The sequence below is a fragment of the Halichoeres trimaculatus genome, unplaced genomic scaffold (assembly GCF_033239565.1).
Source record: "Halichoeres trimaculatus isolate MK-OKI-2021-1 unplaced genomic scaffold, fHalTri1.1 fHalTri1_scaffold_23, whole genome shotgun sequence".
NCBI classification, from domain to species: domain Eukaryota; kingdom Metazoa; phylum Chordata; class Actinopteri; order Labriformes; family Labridae; genus Halichoeres; species Halichoeres trimaculatus.
The window spans coordinates 6,710,878-6,733,782 of NW_027437201.1; the positions used below are offsets into that span (position 1 = coordinate 6,710,878).

The 22,905-nt window shown below is 38.8% G+C and overlaps 1 protein-coding gene across 1 annotated transcript; it reads left to right on the top strand.

Annotated features, from left to right (window-relative positions):
* The first annotated feature begins 1,497 nt into the window (after positions 1-1,497).
* LOC141785612 (arf-GAP with dual PH domain-containing protein 1-like) lies at positions 1,498-21,182 on the top strand. Its single transcript, XM_074664034.1, has 11 exons — positions 1,498-1,778; positions 5,079-5,206; positions 9,902-9,993; positions 13,632-13,714; positions 15,144-15,256; positions 15,463-15,609; positions 15,970-16,053; positions 17,481-17,543; positions 18,108-18,179; positions 18,275-18,503; positions 20,124-21,182. Exons 1-11 carry the CDS (start codon positions 1,688-1,690, stop codon positions 20,150-20,152), a joined length of 1,131 nt encoding a protein of 376 aa, XP_074520135.1. The 5' UTR covers positions 1,498-1,687; the 3' UTR covers positions 20,153-21,182.
* Positions 21,183-22,905: the final 1,723 nt, after the last annotated feature.

A 22,905-nucleotide genomic window follows, 5' to 3' on the forward strand; every position in this document is an offset into this window, starting at 1 on the left:
ATGCAGAATTTGACATGAAGCATAGAATTTTGTAAAAAAAAAAAAAAAAAAAAAGTGGCATTTTGTGTATTAGTTCAAAATGTTGCCACAAATGTGACAACTAAGCATGAAAATGGTAAAGAAAAATAAGTTTTGGGCAAACTGGAAACTTTATTTTGAAGCTTGAAGCAGTGTGATAAAACTGGACCAACACCGTACACTTTAATATTTTTCAGGTATATGTTATTTTTCACTGTCTTTTTCAAGTTTTTACAGCAAGGATTTCCTAACCCAGTTTTTTTTTTTTTACTTTAAAGGCACTGTGGGGACTATCTGCAGATAGTCCCCACAGTGCCTTTAAAGTAAAGTAATGGACTCTGTAGTCTTTTTCTTGAATAATACTCCGATTCCCATGAGCACTATCACCCACTGTCATACGAATGTGACTCTTGCCAAGGCATTTGCTTTGGAGGCAAATGAATGGAAATAAGATTTTTTTAACTCGTTTTCCTTACTCTGGACAGCTAAATACACTACAGGAGGTAGTGTATTTATCTGTGGTCAAGCCAGGCTATTGCTTGAAAGGTGGCAACAACCAAACGCTTGAAACTGGGTTTGTGCCATAGTTTAGTGTGAAGGAGTTACAACCTGGAACTAAGACATATCTATTACCTTTTACGTTTGGGAAATCTTGCTATAACCTACAGTGTTTATCCACCAAAACCTCAGTGCAAACATAGACTGGATTGATTTTATTGATAGACTCAAGTTTTAGCAGACCACTTCAGTGCTACATGTGGGATGTACTACAAATTATCACAGACATTTTAATCCATGTTTCAGCCTTTTGCCTGTGCTTTTTCACTCTACCACTTCACTTTTTTTTACTCTGTCCTTTTTCTTTTATTTTATTATTTTCAGCTCCACCGTCAGACATTTCTACAAAATTAATCCAAGAGCAGAAAATAGGAAAAGGTCTTTCTTCCCAGTTCTAAACTTTTCCAGCAAGCTAGTGTAGTGTTGTCATGGACTTTGCTGTAAATGTATTGGCTGAGCCATCCACTGATATTGAGAAATTACAATGAGAAATAACTAATTTGGGCACTGATAATCTCATTGTGGATTATGAACAGACAAATAGGCTTCATAAAACTGAGACTATTTCAAGATCACTTATACAGTCCTCACTGCTATAGTTTAAGGATAGAGTATACTCTTGTAGTCAATATTAGACCAGTTTTAATAGACTAAAGGGTGGTTTTCCACTGGTCTTGCTGCCACATGACAAAAGACCCAGTGGAAGGGGGACAAAAGATAATCACGACAGGCAGAGGGAAGAGGAGGGGAGACAGTCTTAATTGTGGCATACAAGAGGCTGTGATCGGCACCAACAATTTGCGTGTGAGTGAGGGAGTGAGGAAAACAGAGAAAGTGTGTGTGTGTGTGTGTGTGTGTGTGTGTGTGTGTGTGTGTGTGTGTGTGTGTGTGTGTGTGTGTGTGTGTGTGTGTGTGTGTGTGTGTGTGTGTGTGTGTGTGTAGGGGGGCACATCATTCCTTCTCGCCCAGCAAGGTCTTGTGTTGCCTCTCTGCTTCAGACTGGATGTGACAGGTGATCTGTCCGTCTCTCTGTCAGTCTGCCGGGCTGAGCAGCGGATGTTCTGGGGTGGGATTATTTCTACCTCGGTGAGATTTAACGGATAAACTCACCATGGCGCAGGAACCGGAGGGGAACAACCGGCTCCTGCAAGACGTGCTGACGAGACCGGGCAATGAAACGTGTGCGGACTGCGGCAACCCAGGTAAGCAGCCCCGCCGGTCCTAGCCAAACGTGAGGCTGGTGATGTAGCCCAGTTGCTGATGCAGCTACGGTAATTTGAATGAGCCAGCTGGGGCTTCCTGACCCACCAAGTCTGCTTAAGATCCAGATAAATGAAAAACAGGCCTGGCCAGTCACGTCTACCTGAAAACACTCCTCTGGTAGATTACAGGGGAAAGCCTGTCTAGGACTCATGCGTTACTGACAGAAAAATCACTTCTTTATTTGTCTGCCGATCAGGTTGTGTAGGAGTCTACATGTGTGTGCGTGTATATCAGAGAGTGAAAAGGAAAAGGGAGAAAAATGTATAATCTTTGCACATTAACAGGGTTAGCTTTAAACCATCCATCCCATCAAGCGTTTCTCCATCCTCCCTTTCTATCCTCTACCCATATTTCCCCCTTTAATTCCCCCTGTCCAACCCCTCCTCTCTTATTCTCTCTGAAATAGCCATAAACCAGTAAGTGGCCACAGAGGCTCCAGTATGGGATGTACGCCCAGTGATTGGAGCCCAGCCTGCCCAGGACGCCTATTTATTGGCCATGGTTACAGCTCCTTTGAGGACTGGTTGTAGCAGAGCGCAGTGAGGAGCCAGTGAAGCTCACATATTATAAGATAGCTTTGTCTGAGCAGCACACAAGGGAGGAGAGGGTTGTTTTTTGACCACTGGATACTTTCTGTGTCTTTTTAGAAATAAAAAACAAAGACAAAACAGTTTTTATTTTATTCTTTTTTTATTATTATTATTTTATTGTGTGTGTGTGTGTGTGTGTGTGTGTGTGTGTGTGTGTGTGTGTGTGTGTGTGTGTGTGTGTGTGTGTGTCCTAAGGGGTGGATGTAGTGGCTTCCTAAAAGTGCAGTATGTAGAAATAGGGAAATTAGCGACATCTAGTGGTCAGATTCTAGAGTGAGCCTCTCCGTTCCTCAAACCTCTGATCACTAAGCAATGGTGGCCTATGAAGACCAAAACCAGACCTTAAGATGACACCATTTACAACACTAACATCAAATGATTGGGTGAGGGTATAATATCTGTTAACTATTTTTATAGGTCATAGATCAGTTGTACGCGGATGGCTTTAAGTATTGTAATGTTTTATCAACACAGTCTGACAAAAGAGAAGTTTCAGCTTATTAAAGGAAATGTCTGTAAGGTTTATGATGTTGTGCTATACAAAGTAGTGGAAAAGAGCTTGGTAGCATCAACAGGATGATAACGTTTCATCCACAGACTTCTTGCACTTATGTGCAGAACAAGTGGGTGACATCACAGGAAGCATACGTCCATGTTTCATACTGTCTATATTGTACTTTTTTTGTTTAATATTTTTCATTTGTTTTTTTGCACTGTTGAACAAAATGTATGACATGTATGAGCAGATTTACATCTGCTCTGTATTTTGTTAATTGTTACACAAATCAAAGAGTGTATAAAATGGTCTGTCATTGAAGTGTAAGTGTAAACCATGAATATGATTTCCGTCAGCTGTCTTTGCTGAAGCTGGAGTAAGTACATCAAAAGTCACCACATATAGCTGTATCATGGAATTTGTCTTAAACTCTGACATTCCTCTTGTCAAGCCTTCCTGAACCAGAGACAACACCAGAAGTGTTTTAGCTGGGCCAGAAAAAGAAAAGAACTGAATGATATAGCTAAGTAGAGCAAAAAACACTTATTTCTGTTTTATATTGAATAAATCCTTTTATGAAATCACTCAAGCAAGATTTTTTTTCATCTATCTGTTTCTTCACCTGAATTTGAACCAGTTGTATGAGGCCTAAACTGTGCTGTTCTGTAAACGCACACTCTCAAAGTGATGAATGTTGACACCCATTAACCTCTCACACTCATTATTCATGTGTATGTTTTGATACCTCTCTTTACATAGAACTGAACAGATATTAGCAGGAAAGAGGATAGTGCTATGTTTCTGTCTGATTCACATCAGAGCTGAAGCAAGAGGTCTTCAGTAGCTGCAGTAGGACATACAAAATCAAAACCTGCTCATCAGTACTGCCTTGGTAGGCTCCCAAAAGATGGTCAGATCATGTATGCTGCTTTATGAATCATCCTGCAGACAAAAAAAAAAAACACATTATATAGGGCCAGTGTCCACCAAAACAGCTTTTTGTAGCCCTGACAGCTCCTGAAGTCTCTATTACAGAGCACTTTCATTAGTGCCTACTGTTGCTAGGCTACAATGGTAGATTTGCTGTTCTTAAGCTTCATTTAGTAGTGGCTGTTGAATCTGTTTAAAATCACCCTATATGTTTTATGAAAGCAGATGCTTTCATTCAAGGAAATCTTTTTAGGGGATTGTAGAAACAAGAACATTTTTATACCTAGGAGTTTGTACTCCCAACAAAATGAAGTTGGGTTCAGTATGAGTTTTATACTACTGTAGGTACCTTTAGTATTTTGACTATCAAGCACTAGGACTGGGTTGGTCGAACGTGAGAATACTGAAATGGCTGGATTGTAAATTGGTGGGTGCCATCAATGACAGGGGTTGCTCTGGGATGCCAGAGATAATTTTTTATCTTTTCAAGTGTTGTGGGTCTAAATTAACAAAACAACAATGAAAGGAAGTCCATTTGATATACGCAGTGATGCAATGGATCTTCTGCCTATCTGTCATAAGGCTTTGGGTTTAAGGGACATAAGGGACCATGTATTCGGTTCTGAAACATATAAGATCATAGACTTGCATCACACTGAGACTACACTGCAACAGCTGGTATAGATTGTTATGACAATTTGTCCTGTTTGTTGATGTGGTCTTACTGAGACAGATACTAGGTGCAATGGATCACTTCCATCTTTAGCCAAGTGTCTCTGATGTGCTTCTGATGTTTGTACTTTGCGCTGCACCAAAAATGGCAGACGTTTAAGTTTTCTAAGCCCAAAGCCATAAAATCAATATAGAGGGCAGTAGCCAGGCTGTCATCATCATGCACAACACCACAGATAGCTTAGTTAGCATGAAGGAGAGTCACCTGTGTTATTTTTGATCATGCATTTCCATCTAAAAATTCAACACAAAAAATAGTATTCACTAAAGCAACAGAGGAGAAGCTGCTGCTCCAAATTTTTGACTTTAAAAAGAAGAAAGCTAAAAAGCTAAAAAGACCTAAGTGAAAATGGTCCCCTTCATCGGGGCTTCCTCGTATGGGCCTTGTGGTTTTCCCTTTTGGCTCTATCCCCCCACCCACCCAATGTTTTCCTCACTAATTTTCTCTTCCTTCTGCTCCCACTCTCTTTGTCTCCTCTTTTAATCCACAGAGCCAGACTGGGCATCGTTGACTTTGGGTGTGTTTGTTTGCCAGGCCTGCTCACTCCTTCACCGGAGCATACCCCATATCAGCCGAGTCAAGTCTATCCAGGAGACATGGGAGGCCAGTGATGAGGAGGTGGGCTAATGATAGTATGCATGTGAACATTCAGTTTTTAATTATTCAAATTGTTTTTTTGTTTAATAGAAAAAATTACATATTTAAAAATTTGATATTCACACAAAAACATTGTGAGATTATCACTAACAAACAACGGCTCCTATTTCTAGTGTGCACAGGTTACGGTTAAGATGCTATGGGAAAAGTGGTTTATTACAGTGGGAGATCGCAGCTTTATAGTTTCATCAAGTTTCAATACATTTGTCCTGTATCTCAAAGCTCTTAAGTAACGTTTCCTGGTCAAACCAGGAGTAGCTGTGCTACTGTTACGTTGAAGAATACTAAAGTCAGAATCAGAGGAACAACTTTCTGCTTCACAGTTTTCAGGTTGCGTGATATCAAATTAATTTACAGACTTCTCTCAACTCTTCTTCTGTGTCATGAGTAGTGACTGGAAACTCAAAACAAAGACTGTATAAAACAAGTCCTAAGACACTGACATCACTCTCTTTCCTCAAAAATGTAGACTCCCTTTTGTAGGAACAGTGACTTCCTACTTTGCTACATTTTTTATATGACTTCCTAAAAACACCTTTCCATGACACCCACTGCTATTATTTTAAGGGAGCTTAATATAAATACGAAATTGTCTTTCTCTGTTAAACTGCTAGGCCTGCACAGCCCACTAGAGAGCACTGTTGAGCCAAATTGTCAATAACCATTATTTACAACAATGAATTATCAGGTTTCTCTTCTTAGTATTAGATGTTAAAAGCCTGATGAAAGCAATCGGTCATGGGATAAAAGCCAAAGGAAGGACTTTCATAGCCTTGCAGCTCGGGGCCTGCCTGTTTCAACCTCAGGGTTGAAAGAACTGTTCTGTTGTGATCAAATAAGTCTAGTATGGGTTACAGTAGGTAATGTCAGTTAATAAAAAAAAAAAGTTCCTGTCATCTTCAGCCCTTGAGCTAAACATCTTTTAATAATTCTTATCTGCTCGATAAAAGCTATCTTTAGCTAAGCCCAACCTCTGGATAATTGGAATTTCCAAATTGTAATGAATATGATACATAGACTTAAAAAAAAAAAAAAAAAAAAAAAAAAGATGTCATCTTGCTCGGCTCAAAGTGAGGTTGCCACAACAACTGCTCCCCCTGGTGGTTGGCTGCATTGTAGGTAAAAAAAAATCCAGCTCTCCAGTCATTCCAGATGGGCTGTGGTCAAACTTTAAAAAATTAATACACCTCGTAGAAATGTTTCTCACGTCTGATAGTTGTGGTGGTTTGAAGATATCATTTAGCTGCCTTGTATTCAAGTCCTCTTTTTTTCTGAAAAGTTTCATTTTCATTAGTTATACAAGGTTAAAAACAAGGTTGCACGTCACAACTCTTGTGGGGTTTTTTTTTTTTTTTTTTTTTTTTTTTTTTGGAGATTGTCAAATATGCCTTTAGGAGGAGTCAAGAAGTGATTAAACTCTCAAAAGAAAAAAAAAAAAACTATTTTTGTCAACCGGTTACACTCAGATTCTCTCAGAATCCCTCTCAGTCTCTACTGCACAGACTCTGGCTACACAACTGCTACCAATGGCTGCTCCTGTGACGGGGGAATTTTGGCTCCACTGTTTAATGGTAAACAGTGGAGCCATGCTGTCCACTGTATATACAGTCTATGATATGACATCAATGTATCACCTACTCTATCATGCACTGTGTGAAATAAGATGCTGAACTGAGCTGTTCTGTTCCTTGTGACCATTCCCTTACAGAAATCCTGTATGTTGGCACAAAGTACGATTTCTGTGCAGCACATTACACATCTTGTGTGGCTATCTTGTAAAATTGTGGGGGGGATTTTGTTTGTTTGTTTTTTTAATTCATTTCAAGTCTCCTATTGGTTTAATCATGTCAGTGCTTAACACCATCTCTGGGTGACAAAGAGAGCTACGTAGGGGGTGAACTGATATGAGTCATTTTGAGAAAGCAGCAGAATTTGTCTGTGCAAATAGCCATGTAAGTAGACAGCCCAGAATCCCCTGCAGCAAGCATTTATGGGTTGTTGTTTTTTTTTTTTTTACCATGGAGATGCATTGATTTCGACTTGAAGCCTCATGAAGCTCTGAGGCTTTCTTCCTGATTGTGACAAAAAATATTAAAAGCTTCAAGGCTTCAGTATAACAGTGACAGCAATGACATCTTGTGGTCAACTGAAATAATAGCAACCTCTCAAGAGCATGACTTTTCAATCCCATGTCAGCGATAAAAGTTCAGAAATGATTGATGATTATATTAATTCATATTTGTTAAAGATTACATCATAGTTGCTCATTAAAAGGAATTAGTTTCTCTTAGGTTGAATATAAATTGGGGAAAGAGTCAAAAAAGGAATACCAGGGTCTGGACATGAACTCTCTCTGGTACTGTCATGCTATCAGAGGGGAGACGTGTCTCTCCCTCTTCCACAGGAAGAAACCCTACCTTCCAGATTATGGCTGCGCCTGCTCAGTCTCATGGTTTCAGTGAAATCTGTTGTAGATCTAGGGCTTCTTATGATAAGAGATTTTCAGTGATTGGTAGTGGCATTTTTCTTGTACCCACACAGACACCCTAACTGCTGGTTGATATTGACACCAACAGGCTTAGTGGCTCTCCACCCATGAAGGGGCGCTACAGTAGGTAACAGGTGTTGCCCTCAGGATAGTTTGACCCCAGGTACAGTTGTGGAGAAGCCCTAGAGCCTCAGAAAATAATCTGGAGGAGCAGTGCTTGGCTCCTTTCTTTTCCAGTGACGTCTTCTTCTGCTGCTGTAGATCTCTTTGCCTTGCAAGGAAACGCTCAGTGTCTCTCTGTATTTCTCCCTTGTCAAATGTAAATGCCCCTCTGGGTGTGGATGCCCTAGCCTAACCTCTAGATTGAGATAAGACCAGGCTCTTTGTGACCTCTGAACTAATACGAGTCTGAACATTCTGACCTGGGTCTTTCCCAAGAGAGCTTCAGACATACCAGGGTCAACCACAGTCAGAGCTTTTTAGATTCAAAAACAAGACTACACACTCAGCACATTGAGAGGATATGACTGAGATACAAAAAGTAAAGGAAATCGTCCTGCAAAGACCTTAAAAAACAGATCTGCCTCATAGAATAAACCCACTGGTTAGCAAGATAATGTAACCATGGTGTACTTTCCAAATACTTAAGATAAGACTCGGATTTTCTATTACTGTTGTTTGATGAAGTAAGTTTTCACAAGTTGGCTTATCCTCTTACTGTAGAAATTCATCAGTTGCCCAAATGTATGTTTAAATTCCTTGTGCATTGTTGCTTTAAAGAGATGACAGCATTGTTTGACGATAACTCGTCCTCAGCAGTTAAAAAAACGGTTTGTTGCAAGTGAACAGTTAAAAGTATAAAAGTTACTATGAATATAAATTTAGAAGTGTACTACACTGTAAAAAATGAAATTTGAAATGATTTTAAACCAGCTCACACAAATATAGACAGAAAACTAATGTATATGTCATACTGACTAACTCAGTTTAGAGATGAACTACAAATATACTTTGAGATTTTACAGTCTATGGGAAACATATTCATACTACACTCCCCCCCAAAAAATCAAAACTTTTATTTTACCAGAAATCAATATGAAGAGTTGAAAAATCAATGCTGTATCAGAGTTTGAAGTATCGATATATTGCTGTATCACGGAACATTGGCATGGATAAGTCATCAATTAACCGCCTTCAGCTCATTCAGAATGCTGCTGCTCGACTCCTCTCTGGCAAGAAAAAACGTGACCACATTACACCAGTCTTAGTGTCCCTCCACTGGCTCCCAGTCTGTTTTCGCATTGATTTTCATGCTCTTGCCCCTCTGTACCTGTCTGAAGTGCTACATCTCTACTCCCCAACCAGAGCCCTAAGGTCTTCTGACCAGCTGCTGTCCCTAAACTGTGGAAGAGTCTCCCCGTCCTTATAAGAGCCTTCCCGACCATAGAATTTTTTGAATCTTCCTTAAAGGCCCACTTTTTCTCCTTGGCGTTTCATCTATGAGCTCATATAAATCACCTTAGTTTTTAGTTTTAAAATTTTTACTGTTTTATTACAATGTTTTTCTATCTTTTTTATTGTTTTTATTGTTGTATTTATTTATTTCTATGTGTTTGTGTACAGCACTGTGTTCGACTGCTGTCTTCTTGAAGGTGCTCTATAAATAAAGTTGATTTGAGTTGACTTGTATCAGTATCTTTCACACCACTATTGATAGTTAAAATGTGTGATATTTACACTTTCTACAGATATTATGCTGAATATTGGTTGATCACCTGTTGCAAATGACAAAACAAGTCAACATTTATTTATTTATTTATTTATTTATGTATTTATTTTCATCAACAGGCAGCTATAAACTAATCTACAAATGATTAACTCGTAGTTTGTTTAATTCTCATTACATGTCAACTGAAAATATTTTCTTGACCAAATGTTTTCTCTATAAATGAAACATATTTATTTTTATTTTTTTTAGCTATTTTTTATTTATTTATTGAATTTGTTTGTACCCAGTTGAAAAAGTGTTTACACTGAATATCTGCAGACAGCTTGCAGAGTGTTAACAGATGGACTATTCAAATGAAGTGTGACTGTTTATAGTATTGAGCACAGTACCAAACAGTATTAAGATGGCCCGATGGCATTGTCTTTTTTTTCTCTTTTAGTTAATGGCTGCTCTCGGTAACGCCGCTGCCAAAGCCAAATACGAGCAGAAGGTTCCTGCTTTCTACTACAGACCAACACACACAGACTGCAAGTAAGTACTTGATTCTTCAGTTGCCATTTTAAAGGTGTATCAGTCCTGAACTGGTATAGCAGTGTTTTCTACTCAAAGACACAACCTGGAAAGGCTGCCCAAGTACAATGCCAACTGTTTAACCAATGCCAGTTGTCACTCTGCCCTGTGCTGGTCACCTGCAGTGCCTGGCACATGCTCTGTTTGTTTAGAGGGGTTTAGCACATCCCTACTGCTGATGCTGACCAGGAAGCAGTTTCTTACCCTGATAAAAAAAAAAAAAAAAAAACTACCAACAAACAAAGTGACATGCATGATGAACAGCCCAGCTAGGAGCTAACGTTTAGGCTAACTTAAGCTAACATTAGAGAAAATCCCAATCTGTCCCTCAGACTGCAGTGGAGGTTCTAGTGTTAAAGATAACTTTGTATTTCTTTCCAACAAAGTGACATCATGTTGCCTCAAATTTGATGTTGACTCACCTTGGAACAGATGTGGAAATCCTGGTTAATTTTATTCACGTTGAGTTGATGTTGCGGTCTATTGCACAACCTTATCCAAAGAAGACACTTTTCTTGGTTGAGGTCTGGCTTATGAATGAGTGAAAAAATACACCCTGTTGCCCAGGGCCCCCTCTCAGGCATGTACCCCGTGAATACCGTTTTAAATTTAAAATCTCAGAAAAACCTAAAAAAAAAAAAAATAATAATAATATTAATAAAAAACTGGATGAAAACTGACTTTTCTGCAATGGACTAGCTGTACACAATGATTTTAAATTTTATCATCCAGCATCATGATGCTTGTGATTTCACCTTGCAGTGTCATATTCAGTGTGTTCAGTCTGCCAAATATGCATGACAAATACACCAGCCTTGTTACCCAGTCAGGATCAGTCAGGTGGTCAGCGAGCTGGGACCAGCGCTCATATAAGTGCACCTCATCCCCCAGTTACAGTAATACAGGCAGCTGAGAGCATTTCCCCTCGAAAGCAACCTGACTTCTGTGAGGAACAGCTCACCCTGATGCTCCGATCCCAGTTCATTGCAGAGAGGTGCCATCATCCTGGTGTTGAGTGGATGTGATGTTATGTAGTTGATAATTTTTATCACAGTCTCAAGAACACTTTTAAGCTCTGGGTCGAGTGTTTTACTCCCAAGAGCTTCTCTGTGGATGATACAGTGTGTAAGGTTTGTGTGGGCCGCCACTTGAAAGACTCTTGCTTTCAGTCCTTTCTTTTTCTCCAGCATTGCTGCAGCATCGTCTGTACACACACCGATGCACCGTCTTCTTTCTGTGTTTTTTTCCTTAAAACTGTATTTGACAGAAAAAGCTGCTGGGAAGAGTTTGACACATCTGTCAATTCATATAGCTGCAAAAAATTATTTCCCTTTCCTCGCTCTGCCAGTCTTCTGACACTGTATGTCCTGGTCCACGTCTTTGATGCACCGAGGTATGGTCCCATCCAACAGTGACACTGCTTTTAGCTCTTGTGCGTGTTTATCCCCATACATTGACCGGCTTACAGCTTTAGCTACAGGTTTTGTTAGGGTTTCTACAAATGTATGTGGCATTTTTGCCTCTGCAATTAAATATGGCACCTCATATGGTGCCTTTTGTGCTTTGGAAGGGATTGTTATTGTTTGGTTACCCATGACTTTCTGCAGTACACTACACATTGGGGGTCTTGTACGCCATTGATAACAACACATGTGAATCCATATTGGATATATTCCTCTTGATACTTGTGACACTCAGAGGAAGGCCCCACTGCTTATGGGCCCCCTTAGGGTGGTCTCCTCAGTACCTGACGGCTCCTCTAATGGCAGCACTCTGCTCTCTGAGACCATAACATAGTTTATCAGTGTCTTGATTGTTGCTTTTTCCTCTTCATCTAAATCATGGGTAGCTGCTGTTGGCGACTGATGTGTGTCATACTAAAAGGCAACATGGCAAGTAAACAGATTTTTGCTCAATGATGGGGAATTATTCTGTTTACAGTCCCCAATGAAGGTGGACCAGCCTGCAAATTGGATTCATATGCTACAGACAAGACCTCCTTATGGAGACTCGGCTTCTGATCGAGTGGTTGTAAACATTGCTGGTGAGATTTTATGATGGACAGTAAAGAGAAAGATGGGAGGCATGTGTCATTCAATCAGAAGAAAAGTGGTAAAGCTTTGAGCAAACACTTGAACTCATGCTGTCTCCCAAAATCAAACACAGACAAAGCAGCAGATATCATAAGCAACAAAAATGAACAAAAATATTAACACTACACTTGTATTTTTGCTCCAAATTTCATGAGCTGGACTCAAAGATCTTTGTACTCACTACTAAACCTTTAGTAGAGGCCAAAAAGTAAAAATTCAAGGATTAACAGATGAAGGAGGACTAATGCACAAAATAGGCTTTTTTGTAGGTGATACTTTTTATAAGACACCCACTCGCTTCTGTTCCAGGACTTATGCAACGCCTACATGTATATGTAGGCAATACCAGGATACAAACCTAACCAAAATAAGTCAGAGGCAGTGATGATATCAGGGGTTTGGACAGTACAGTTAAATGAATGTTGGTCTAAAGACAGAATCAGATGCATTGGAGTAATTCTCACATTCAGTCCCATGGAATTATTTCATTCTAATTAAAATATATAGAAACATTTTTTTTAATTATGTGCTTGTTGTTTTCCAGTTTAGCTTGGTAGCTTTTCATTAATCTATTTCTTTTATTTATTTATTTATTTTGAATGTCCTCTTTATTTCATCTATAGATACATATTTATGCCTTTGAAATTCAAAACCAAAAGCTGAATAAAAAGAGTGTGGGAAAAAATAAATAAATAAATAAATAAATAAATAAATAAATAAATAAATAAATAAAGAGAGAAACAAAGTAGAACACTGGGTAATTTCCTCTCTGTTTGTTTTGTGTTTATTTATCTATTTATTCACACACTTATTCATTTATTCATTTATTTATTTATTTTTATGTTTTTTTTTGTTTTGTTTTTTAATTGAGATTATAAAAATTTAACTGTTCCCTTGACTTCTCTTTTTCTGAACCACTGCCTGTAAAAGTAAAGTCTCTATTTTAAATTTCAAAAATAAATCAATCTCAGAATTGATTTGACAGAATAAGAACAGCATTCTCTTTTACATTAGCACATCAGCTGCGATGAACCAGTTTGTGCTAAATCCCCCTGTATTGTATTGTCTCACAAAATACCACTTGTGTTTTTGATATATACAATCGGCAACATTGTGTCGAGATGTGTATTGTACTTGTCTTATACCAAAGACAAAAACCAATTACAACAAGAAAAATACAATAATACAGTACCAGAGCTACTCAGTTATAAGTACAGATTACAGGTTAAAAAGAAAACAATATGGATATATTATAGATATGTATTTGTTTTGAAAATAGTGTTTAAAAAGGTGCCCTCCACAGTGCACGTTTTTAGGGTGGAGGAAAGTGTCAGAGCTCTGATGGATTAGGGAAAGAAGCTGTGATTAAGTCTGTTTGTTTTGCCTTGATTCACCACTGTTGATGTGAGGGGTATATATTACTATCCCTATTCTCCTGTGATCAGTAGGGTGGGGGTGATAGTGAGAATGTAAGCTAACTGTTTTTTTTTCTTCTTGCCTCTATAGGCTGCTGAGAGAGCAGTGGATCAGAGCCAAGTATGAGAGGAATGAGTTTGAGTTTATTGAGAAGCAAGAGCCTTACTCTGCAGGTAGGTATCTGCCAAAAGGTTTCTAGTGTTTTGAAAAATTTCTTATCCAGTGTGGCTTTCTTTGATTTGAGACCTATGCACACCTTTGCCTCCTGTCATTCCTCACTCTATCATATGGTTTCCTGCTCTGTCCACTGTCCTATCTTGGACATCACTGGTGCAGTGTTCTAGACAGTTTACACAGCACTATGAGCTCTTTAAGATAGGATGGGTCGTTACTCTTAAGAGCTTTGCAGGTCAAAAAAAGTATTTTAAATTCTATTCTAGATTTGTGCCCTCTCCTCTTAGTCTCAGTCTGAAGAGGCTTCATAGACTGCCCATAGACTGTATGTAGAGTGGACAGCGTGGCTCCGCCATTTACCATTGTACGGTTTTGAAGTCAAAGATGACAAAAATAACATATTTTTTCTTATAAAAAATACACATGAACAGCAGCTGTCCATCATCATAAATGTGACATAAAAATATCATTTTTAAACTCGTATAACTAATGAAAACTAAACTTTTAAGAAAAAATAAAACTTGAATACAAGACAGCCAGATGATATCTTCAAACCACTACAGCAATCAGACTTGAGAAACATTTCTACCAGGTGTATTAATTTTTTAAAGTTTGACCACAGCCCATCTGGAATGGCTGAGTAGAAGGATTTTTTGACCTATACTGCAGGGGGAGCAGTTTTTTTGGCGACCTCACTTTCAGCCAAGCAAGATGAAGTCCATTTTTTTTTACAGTCTATGGGCCTACCTGATAAAAAGAATTACAGTACCCCAACCCCAAGTCTTTGTTTTTGGACATAAACAGCTGGGAGTTTCGTTTGATCAGGGCTTGCCCTTTAGTGCTAGAAAATGTATCTTGTCTCATACCAATGCAGAAAAACATTTTTAGACTATGGCTCTAATTACTGAAGTTTGTTGTTATTACTCATCATGCATCATCTGAGATATTATTATGGATATCAAAATGGTAAAACAACAGCAAGTTCCTTCAGTGAGAACAGCTGCTCTGTTTCTGTCAGTGACCCACAAAAACAGATCCAGAATAGGAAGACATTACCTCACTGTGGGACCAAAACAGAAGTAAAAAAAAAAAAAAAAAAGAAGGCAGATAGTTTTACCAAAAGAGACTGAGGAGGAAAAAATGTCACAGATTATGCAAATCAATGTCATGGAAAACAATGCTCTTTGGCTTGTACAAAATCGAGAGACTTGGTGTTGTTTGAACCAGCAATTTCCTCCCACTTCTGTCTTTGAACATGATGTTTCCATTGTCTTATCTTTTCAGCTTGATAACAAAAATAACTGAAATCAGTTTTAGTTTTAATTTCTTACCATAACCATTGTCAGTTTCTTCCTCTGAATCAACGCATTAAAAGTGACTTATTACCACAACTTGCTGTCTTTTTTTTGTTTTTTTTTTACCATCCAGGATACAGAGAGGGGTTTCTATGGAAACGAGGAAGAGACAATGGTCAGTTTCTGAGCCGAAAGTTCATCCTGTCTGAGAGAGAGGGAGCACTGAAATATTTCAACAAGCAGGATGTAAGTGTGTGTGTGTGTGTGTGTGTGTGTGTGTGTGTGTGTGTGTGTGTGTGTGTGTGTGTGTGTGTGTGTGTGTGTGTGTGTGTGATGCAGTTTTGTTTACGGATTTTAGGGCAACATCTCACTTTTGTAACAGCCAGTCTTACCCAGGAATATAAAGTGGTAATATTTCTATTTCATTTTTGTTTATGCCCTCCTCTACAAAGGCAAGGGATCCTAAAGCCGTGATGAAAATTGAAACCCTCAATGCCACGTTCCAACCAGCCAAGATTGGCAACCCCTGTGGTCTGCAAATCACCTATCTGAAAGACAACAGCACAAGGAACATCTTTGTCTACCACAGTGATGCTAAGGTACAGGCCAAGCTAAACGTACAAACTTCTCTCTACTTGTTTCACACAGTAACCCAGAAACATCTCTGAGGAGTTGTCCCCAGAGATGTTTGTTGAGAAGGAGAGGCAAGAAAAAAGAAGACTTAAAGAAACACTGTAAATAGAAGAAAGGGGGAAATATGAGTCACCATTGTAAATCCTAAAACTTGAAAAGCACAGCATCCTTTGCTCTGACAGATACAGTTCATCAGGTTCACCCATCACTCCAGTTCTGTGCCACAGCTATGAACAGTAATTCAGTATCCTTACAGTATTGATGCCTCTCAACAGGACTTGTTGCCACTAAGAGTTTTTTGTTTTATATTATGTTGTGTCTTTCAGGAAATGGTTGACTGGTTCAATGCTATCAGAGCAGCCAGGTTTCACTACTTGCAGGTGGCATTTCCTGGAGCAAGTGATGAGGAGGTAAGGCTGCCAGTGTGTTGAAGTTATATGAGAACATTTTTTCAGCTCAATCCCCAGATTTCCTAACAAACCTGTTAACAATATACAGTGGGGAAAATAAGTGTTTTTTCTCATTACATTTATTTCCAAAGCTGCAGTTCAAACAAAACAAACCAGACATCGGTATTAACTCAAATCATCCACACATGAAAAGAAATCACAACATTCAGGTCCATAAATAACGATTATGTGGAATTAAGTATGATAACACAGGAAAAAAGTATTGAACACACCATGGAAAGGCTGTATACCTTAGCAAGGAAATGCACCATACCACCTGAAATCTGTCAGTAATTATTACTTGAACTTCCAATCAGCTGGGCTAGAGCAAATCGATGGTCCTATAAAAAAGGTTGTTTTTTCACCAAGCAGTTAAATACACCTCATGATGGGTAAAGGCAAAGAAGTCTCTGAAGACATTGGCAACCTGATTGTTGCTCAGCATCAGAATGGATTTGGTTACAGACTTATATCAAAGCACCTGAATATTCCAGTCAGCACCTTTAGGGCTATTATTCACAAGTAGGAGAAGCACCACCTTACCATCAACAGGCCATGCACAGGAGCTCCTTGCAAGATTTCTGACCAGGGAGTCAAACAGATAGTCAGAAGAGTACTCAACAAGCCAAGGACCACCCCGAAAGTGCTCCAGAAAGACTTGGAGGCAGCAGGTACGATTGTTACAGAGAAAACAATAGGCAATGCACTCCAGTGCCATGGTCTCTATGGACGCTCAGCCCGCAAGACTCCATTCCTCAAGAAAAGACATGCTGAAGCTGGTTTAAAGTTCGCTAAACAGCATCTTGACATGCCTGTAGAATACTGGGAGAATGTTGTCTGGTCACATGAGACCAAAATTGAACTTTTGGGCTGTCATACTACATACCATGTTTGGAGGAGGAATGGCACTGCACATCAGCCAAAAAACACTAAACCAACAGTGAAGTTTGGAGGTGGAAGCATCATGGCATGGGGTTGTTACTCATCTCATGGTATTGGCAAACTTCATATAATTGACGGAGCAATAAATGGAGCCAAATTGAGTTTTTCTCCTTTTTGTGACAGTGAGCAGAGGTCAGAGGTTTATACGTCAGAGATATTACAGGAATATTTATTAAACAAGTTGACATGCTGCGCCCCTCCAGCCAGAGACAGCTAGAGCTCACATATACATACAGGCCAAGAAGACGTGAAATCGTCCTTTTTTGTTGACTTGACTTGACTGATCTTTTTCCAGAGGTGTAAATCAATGAAAAGTATATAATCAATAAACAAGTTTAAAAAAAATCCTCTAGCTTTTTATAAGAATTATTTAAATTTAATGTTTCCTAGCATCATAGTAATGATACAACACAATGCCATGTGAAATTTCCAATTTTCTTTTCCAGCTGGTGCCAAAACTTACTCGGAACTTCATAAAGGAAGGGTTTATGGAGAAAACTGGGCCAAAGGTTTGTGCTGGTTATACCCATTGATTGATTTTTGCTACCTGTGTGAAATAAAACTGTTTTAAGTTGGTTTAGCATTGTTTTATTCTTGGACTGTTTTCTTCATTGTGGGTTTTATTGTGTTGGATTCACTTATTCTTCACTGTGCAACATGATGAGTGAGTGATGTGAGTTCTCTTCGGTTTGTGTTGCCCCCTGAAACGATTGCTAATTGACATCAACATGGCGATGAGTGAATGATATGGAAGTAATTCATTTTGTGATTTTCTTCTTAGTTTAAGTCCTGAAAGATATTGCAGCTGGGAGAGAAACTTGTCATGCACAAGTTTCCAATGGTGGCACAGAACTGGGGAAGTTTGATACATATAAACTTCAAAGGCTTATTGAAGCCTTGAAGACCTACAAATAAAGCTAAATGTCACATCATTTGTGCTGCTATTGCGTCGGATCAATATCGGTATTGCCCAATACTCAAAGCTACAACATCAGTATTATATCAGAAGTGAAAAAACAACCCATTGCTTTTAACCCGCTTCAGTCTTTGATCGACTTTTTCCACTCCCACAGCACACAGAAGGCTTCAAGAAGAGGTGGTTTACCATGGATGACAGAAGACTTATGTATTTTAAAGATCCTCTGGTAAGGAGTGAATCACACCCTTAAAGATTACTCATTTTGCTCAGAGTAATCACTTAATTTCTTCTTCATCTTCATGCTTGCCCTCTGTCACACAGGATGCCTACGCACGTGGCGAGGTGTTCATTGGCAGTAAGGAGAACAGCTACACTGTGTTGTCTGGCTTGCCCCCATCCACACAGGGCTACCACTGGAACCACGGCATCACCATCGTCACGCCCGATAGGAAATTCCTGTTTGCTTGCGAGACAGAAGCAGAGCAAAGGGACTGGATAGCTGCCTTTCAGAGGGTCATCAATCGACCAATGAGGCCCCAAGAATATGCTGGTATGAGACTTTTGGGACAATTACTGACTGAAGTGATTTAGTTGTATCACAGTCATTAATGTCTTTCTGAGTTCTTTGTACAAGAACTTTATCAACAAAACAAATAACACCATTAAGTTTTTAAAGTCCTTAAATACGTTTCTGTTATACAGACATTCGTTACTCTAAGTTACCTTTGAGGTGACTGGGCAACAACCAGTATCAGTCATCTCATGCAGTCATTTGTCATTCTAATATTAAGTATATATGTATAACTATGACTCAAGGATACAACACAAAACTACTGTTGATGACAAAAAACAAAAAAAACTCTTCAAATTGTCCTTTTTTTTTGGTTAATTTGATTTGCTTGGGCTAGAACTTGTGACAGAGCAGCTATACCCAACCAAAGACTAAAAAAAAATGGACATTATTTGCTTGGCTTGACGTAAGGGCTCAAAAACCACTGCTCCCCCTGGTGGCTGGCTGCAGTATAGGTCAAAAACTGTTTCCCCAGTCATTCCAGATGAGCTGTGATCAAACTTTAAAAAATAAATTCACCAGGTAGAAATGTTTCTAGCTTCCATATACTGTGGTGATGTGAAGATATTATTAGGACTGTGTTGTGTTCAAGTTTTGTTTTCATTAGTTTTTAGGCCTCAAAAACAGGGTTTTGCGTCATGTTTAATAATGAACAGCTCCAAATCCTTGTGTAGAATTTTATTTTTTATTAGGACACCTCGTGAAGGAGGGCCAAAAAGAGATTAGACTCCAATTTATATATATATATATATATATATATATATATATATATATATATATATATATATATATATATATATATATATATATATATATATATATATATATATATATATACATATATATATATATATATATATATATATATATATATATATATATATATATATATATATATATACACATACATATATCACCCAGCTCCACTCATATTCTCTCTGAGTCCCTCATAGTCTCTACTCCACTAGGGGTATTTTGGCTTTAAAACTATACATGTCTAAAAGGTGGAGCCAGGCTGTCCATTCTGTATACAGTCTATGTTCCCAACCTGTGGGCTGCAGCCCCCTGGTGGGTTGTGAAGGTACAGCAAGTGGGCCACAAAATAATTTCCCAAAAATTCTATATGTCTTTATAAAAAACTTTTTAAATACTAAAATTCAGTTACATTAAAAAGGATACTGTAAATGATTAAATATTCTTTTCATTATTTAGCTTTGTTTTTCCTTCATTAGACTTATGACAATCAAATGAGAGAAAGAAACTTTTGTTATCGGCCAGACCACTTTGCACATTGCGTTATTTAGTTCAGTCCTTTGTGTTAAGTCTTCAATATTAAAAAGTGTTTTAGAACAAATTATATGGCCTTTGTATTTTTAGAGTTGAAGGTGGGCAGCAAAAATTTTAGACCTAAGTGTTGGGAAAGCTGCCCAAGCTATATAATTTTACACAGATAAACATGAGATTAGGAGAACCTCTGTACATCATTCAATAATGAAGTGTTCCTTTTTCTGGAAACCTGCATCTTTGTATGGTAAATAGAGCACTAAAAGAAACTGATATGCCTGTTGATTTGTGACACAATGTTTCGTGTCTCCACAGTTGAGGCCCACTTTAAACACAAGCCTTGAAGTCTCCAGCCACAACTCAGCTGGTCCAGCCCAGTCCCGTTCAGATCAGACCGAGACCAAGGCAGAGGCTGGAAGGGTGGGGTTGGTGTACAGGACGAAGGCCTTGGGATGAACTGAAACAAGCTGAATGAGGATGATGATGGTGATGAAAGAGAGACGAGGAAGGACACGGCTCTATCTGTGTGTGTGGAAAACTTGTACTTGAAAAATGAGACTGTTGGACAGTCATGAGACAAAACTTTGATCAGAGGCCAAAGGGCAGATGATGTCATATCTATTGCATCTTCAAACCTTGTGCTATACATCATCATATTTTTTCCTCCATGTGCCATGTAGACCTTTTCCTTGCAACAATCCCACCCTCACTCCATCTCCCTGACCTACCTGTAACTGATACCTGTAATCTGATGTAATTATGTAACCTAGTGTCATTTCACCGGTTGCTGGACAAAGACAATGCAATGTTAATTTATTGAATGTACGGTGTTGAAGACAGTGGCTTACTGTGTGTGGGATTATGATGTTTTTGTTGAGGACACTGCGAGGTTGACCCTCTGGCACTGAAACCCATTCAAACCTGAACCTACAAAGTGCAGTTAACAACAAATATGCATAAAAACAAACAACTCTCAGTGATTACCTCCGCTGTTAATGTAGCCCAGGGTGGCTGATCTGCATCCAGACAGGGTCTTTTTAAAACCTCATTTCGCCAGCTGTCCTTTGATTATTTCTACTGTTCCACAAACTGACTCTTTGATTCAGTTGGTGACTTAAGGGGTTGTAACGTGATCGATTGTACGTTGTATAACACTTCTATAGCTTTTTAATTTCCATTTTGCATTTCTTTTTGAAGACAAATGGTTGGGTTAACCCTTTAATTGCAGTTCTGTGTCTTTCATTATGAAAACTTGACATGACTTAACATGAATAAAAACCTGTAGTATTGGTTTTGTGCTTGTTCAAGCTTAGCTCTTAAGATGATCCTTCTAAATCAAGGTAGGATGTCGAAGGATTGTTCTAGTTTACTACTGTCTTAGGCTTATTGCTGGACTTGTCATTCTTATCATTAAAAATAAACAGTTTTTCTTCTTTACATTATTATTCATCCAAATACATTTGATAACCATACCATAGTTTTATCAATTACAAAGAATGTCTTTGTTGGTCATGCTTCATGTCTGGTGTTATAGTGGCATTATTCCTAAATCCCAGTCGACAGTTGTGTACATTTATCCACTGGATAGACTGCTTTTCACTACGTCCTTTAGTGTTTCATCGTTGAATATCACTGGAGAGAATTTGCAGGTCTGAGAATACAGTTACGAGAAATTTTTCCCTACATTTGGAACAGGCAACAAAAGACTGGAAAAGTTCCTTAGATCTTCATCTTTTACCACTTCTCTCACTATCATCTGCTCCTTTATAATGGGACCACACTGCACTCCTGTGTCCTTCCCTGAAGAAGCCCAGGGTTGATTTACAAAAGAGGGCAATTTGGCTTTATTGAAAGAAAAATCTAAATGTTAAATCAGAATGAAAAAAAAAAAGTTGAAAATACGAGATGGTACTACTATGAGACAAAAAAAGTTAAAATTTTGAAATAGTGAATCAAAGACACCAGCTTTTGGAACCAAATTTGCCCAAACATCACAAAGTCCACTTTTGTGGCATCAGTTGGTATTGTGGCATTTCAGTGCCTAAGTCCACACACATTGGTGAGAGCAACGTGTACAGACACAGAGCAGCCACGGCGAGTCAAACAGCCATGTAAGAAAATTACTTTTGCATGGGCTTTTACAGAACATCTCAAGCAGTATGAGGGGAAAAAACCTGCTTTGGAACCTGAGAATTTGCTCCTCTGCTTGCAAAACTTTGACCTGTTCACTGTTTTTATTTATTTCTCATGGCAGTTAGGCCCGGTTTACATGACAATGTTTCATCTGAAAACTCTAAAACACAGAGAAAAAAATCTGCATTTACACGGAAACACCGAGGGACTAAAAATGCTGTAGGATGTATGCCAGGCCTGTAGTGGGCGCAATAACTGACTTGTCCAGGGGCCACTTTTGGGGGGTCTCCACTGAGTTGTGCTGATCATCTGGTGTATCAGCGTATACTAAGTGCAAAAGTGGAGCAATGGATGCACATTTTGTATAAAGACAGCCAGCAGACTGAGCAGCACAAGCACAACACGGTAGTTCACGACAATTGCAACAACGGTACCGTTGTCCTGTTGTATGCACCCGCGGGAAGTGGAGTGTGATGTATGTGTTCCACTGAAAACGCGGGCTTACTGTTTACATGGCAATGGTGTCGGCAGCGTTACAGTAAAAACCTAATTTGGAGGCCATTTTCAAAAGTTTGCGTGTTAGGTCAGCTGAAACACCATTTCCGCGTAAACGTGAGGCTGAAAGGCAACAAAACTTTTGCGTTTCATCCTAAAACCGTTGTTGTGTAAACGGCCTGAATGGGCAGACCCACCCAGAAATATAATTGGTTAAAGTTTGTCCTCTATGACTGGCGAGAGCAATTTAGGGATGGGTTCCGCATCAGGTACTTTTATAGGTACCAACCAAATTGTAGTACCCAGAACCAATCCTTGTAAAATCAAACAGAACCATGTTTAGGTACTTAGACACATTCTTATGACTGTGAGGGAGTGAAAGAGTAGGCGATTTTCCATGCTGGACATGAACAAATCATTGCAAGGTTACATATTGAAGAATAAATGTGTTAAATTGAAAATCTTTGAG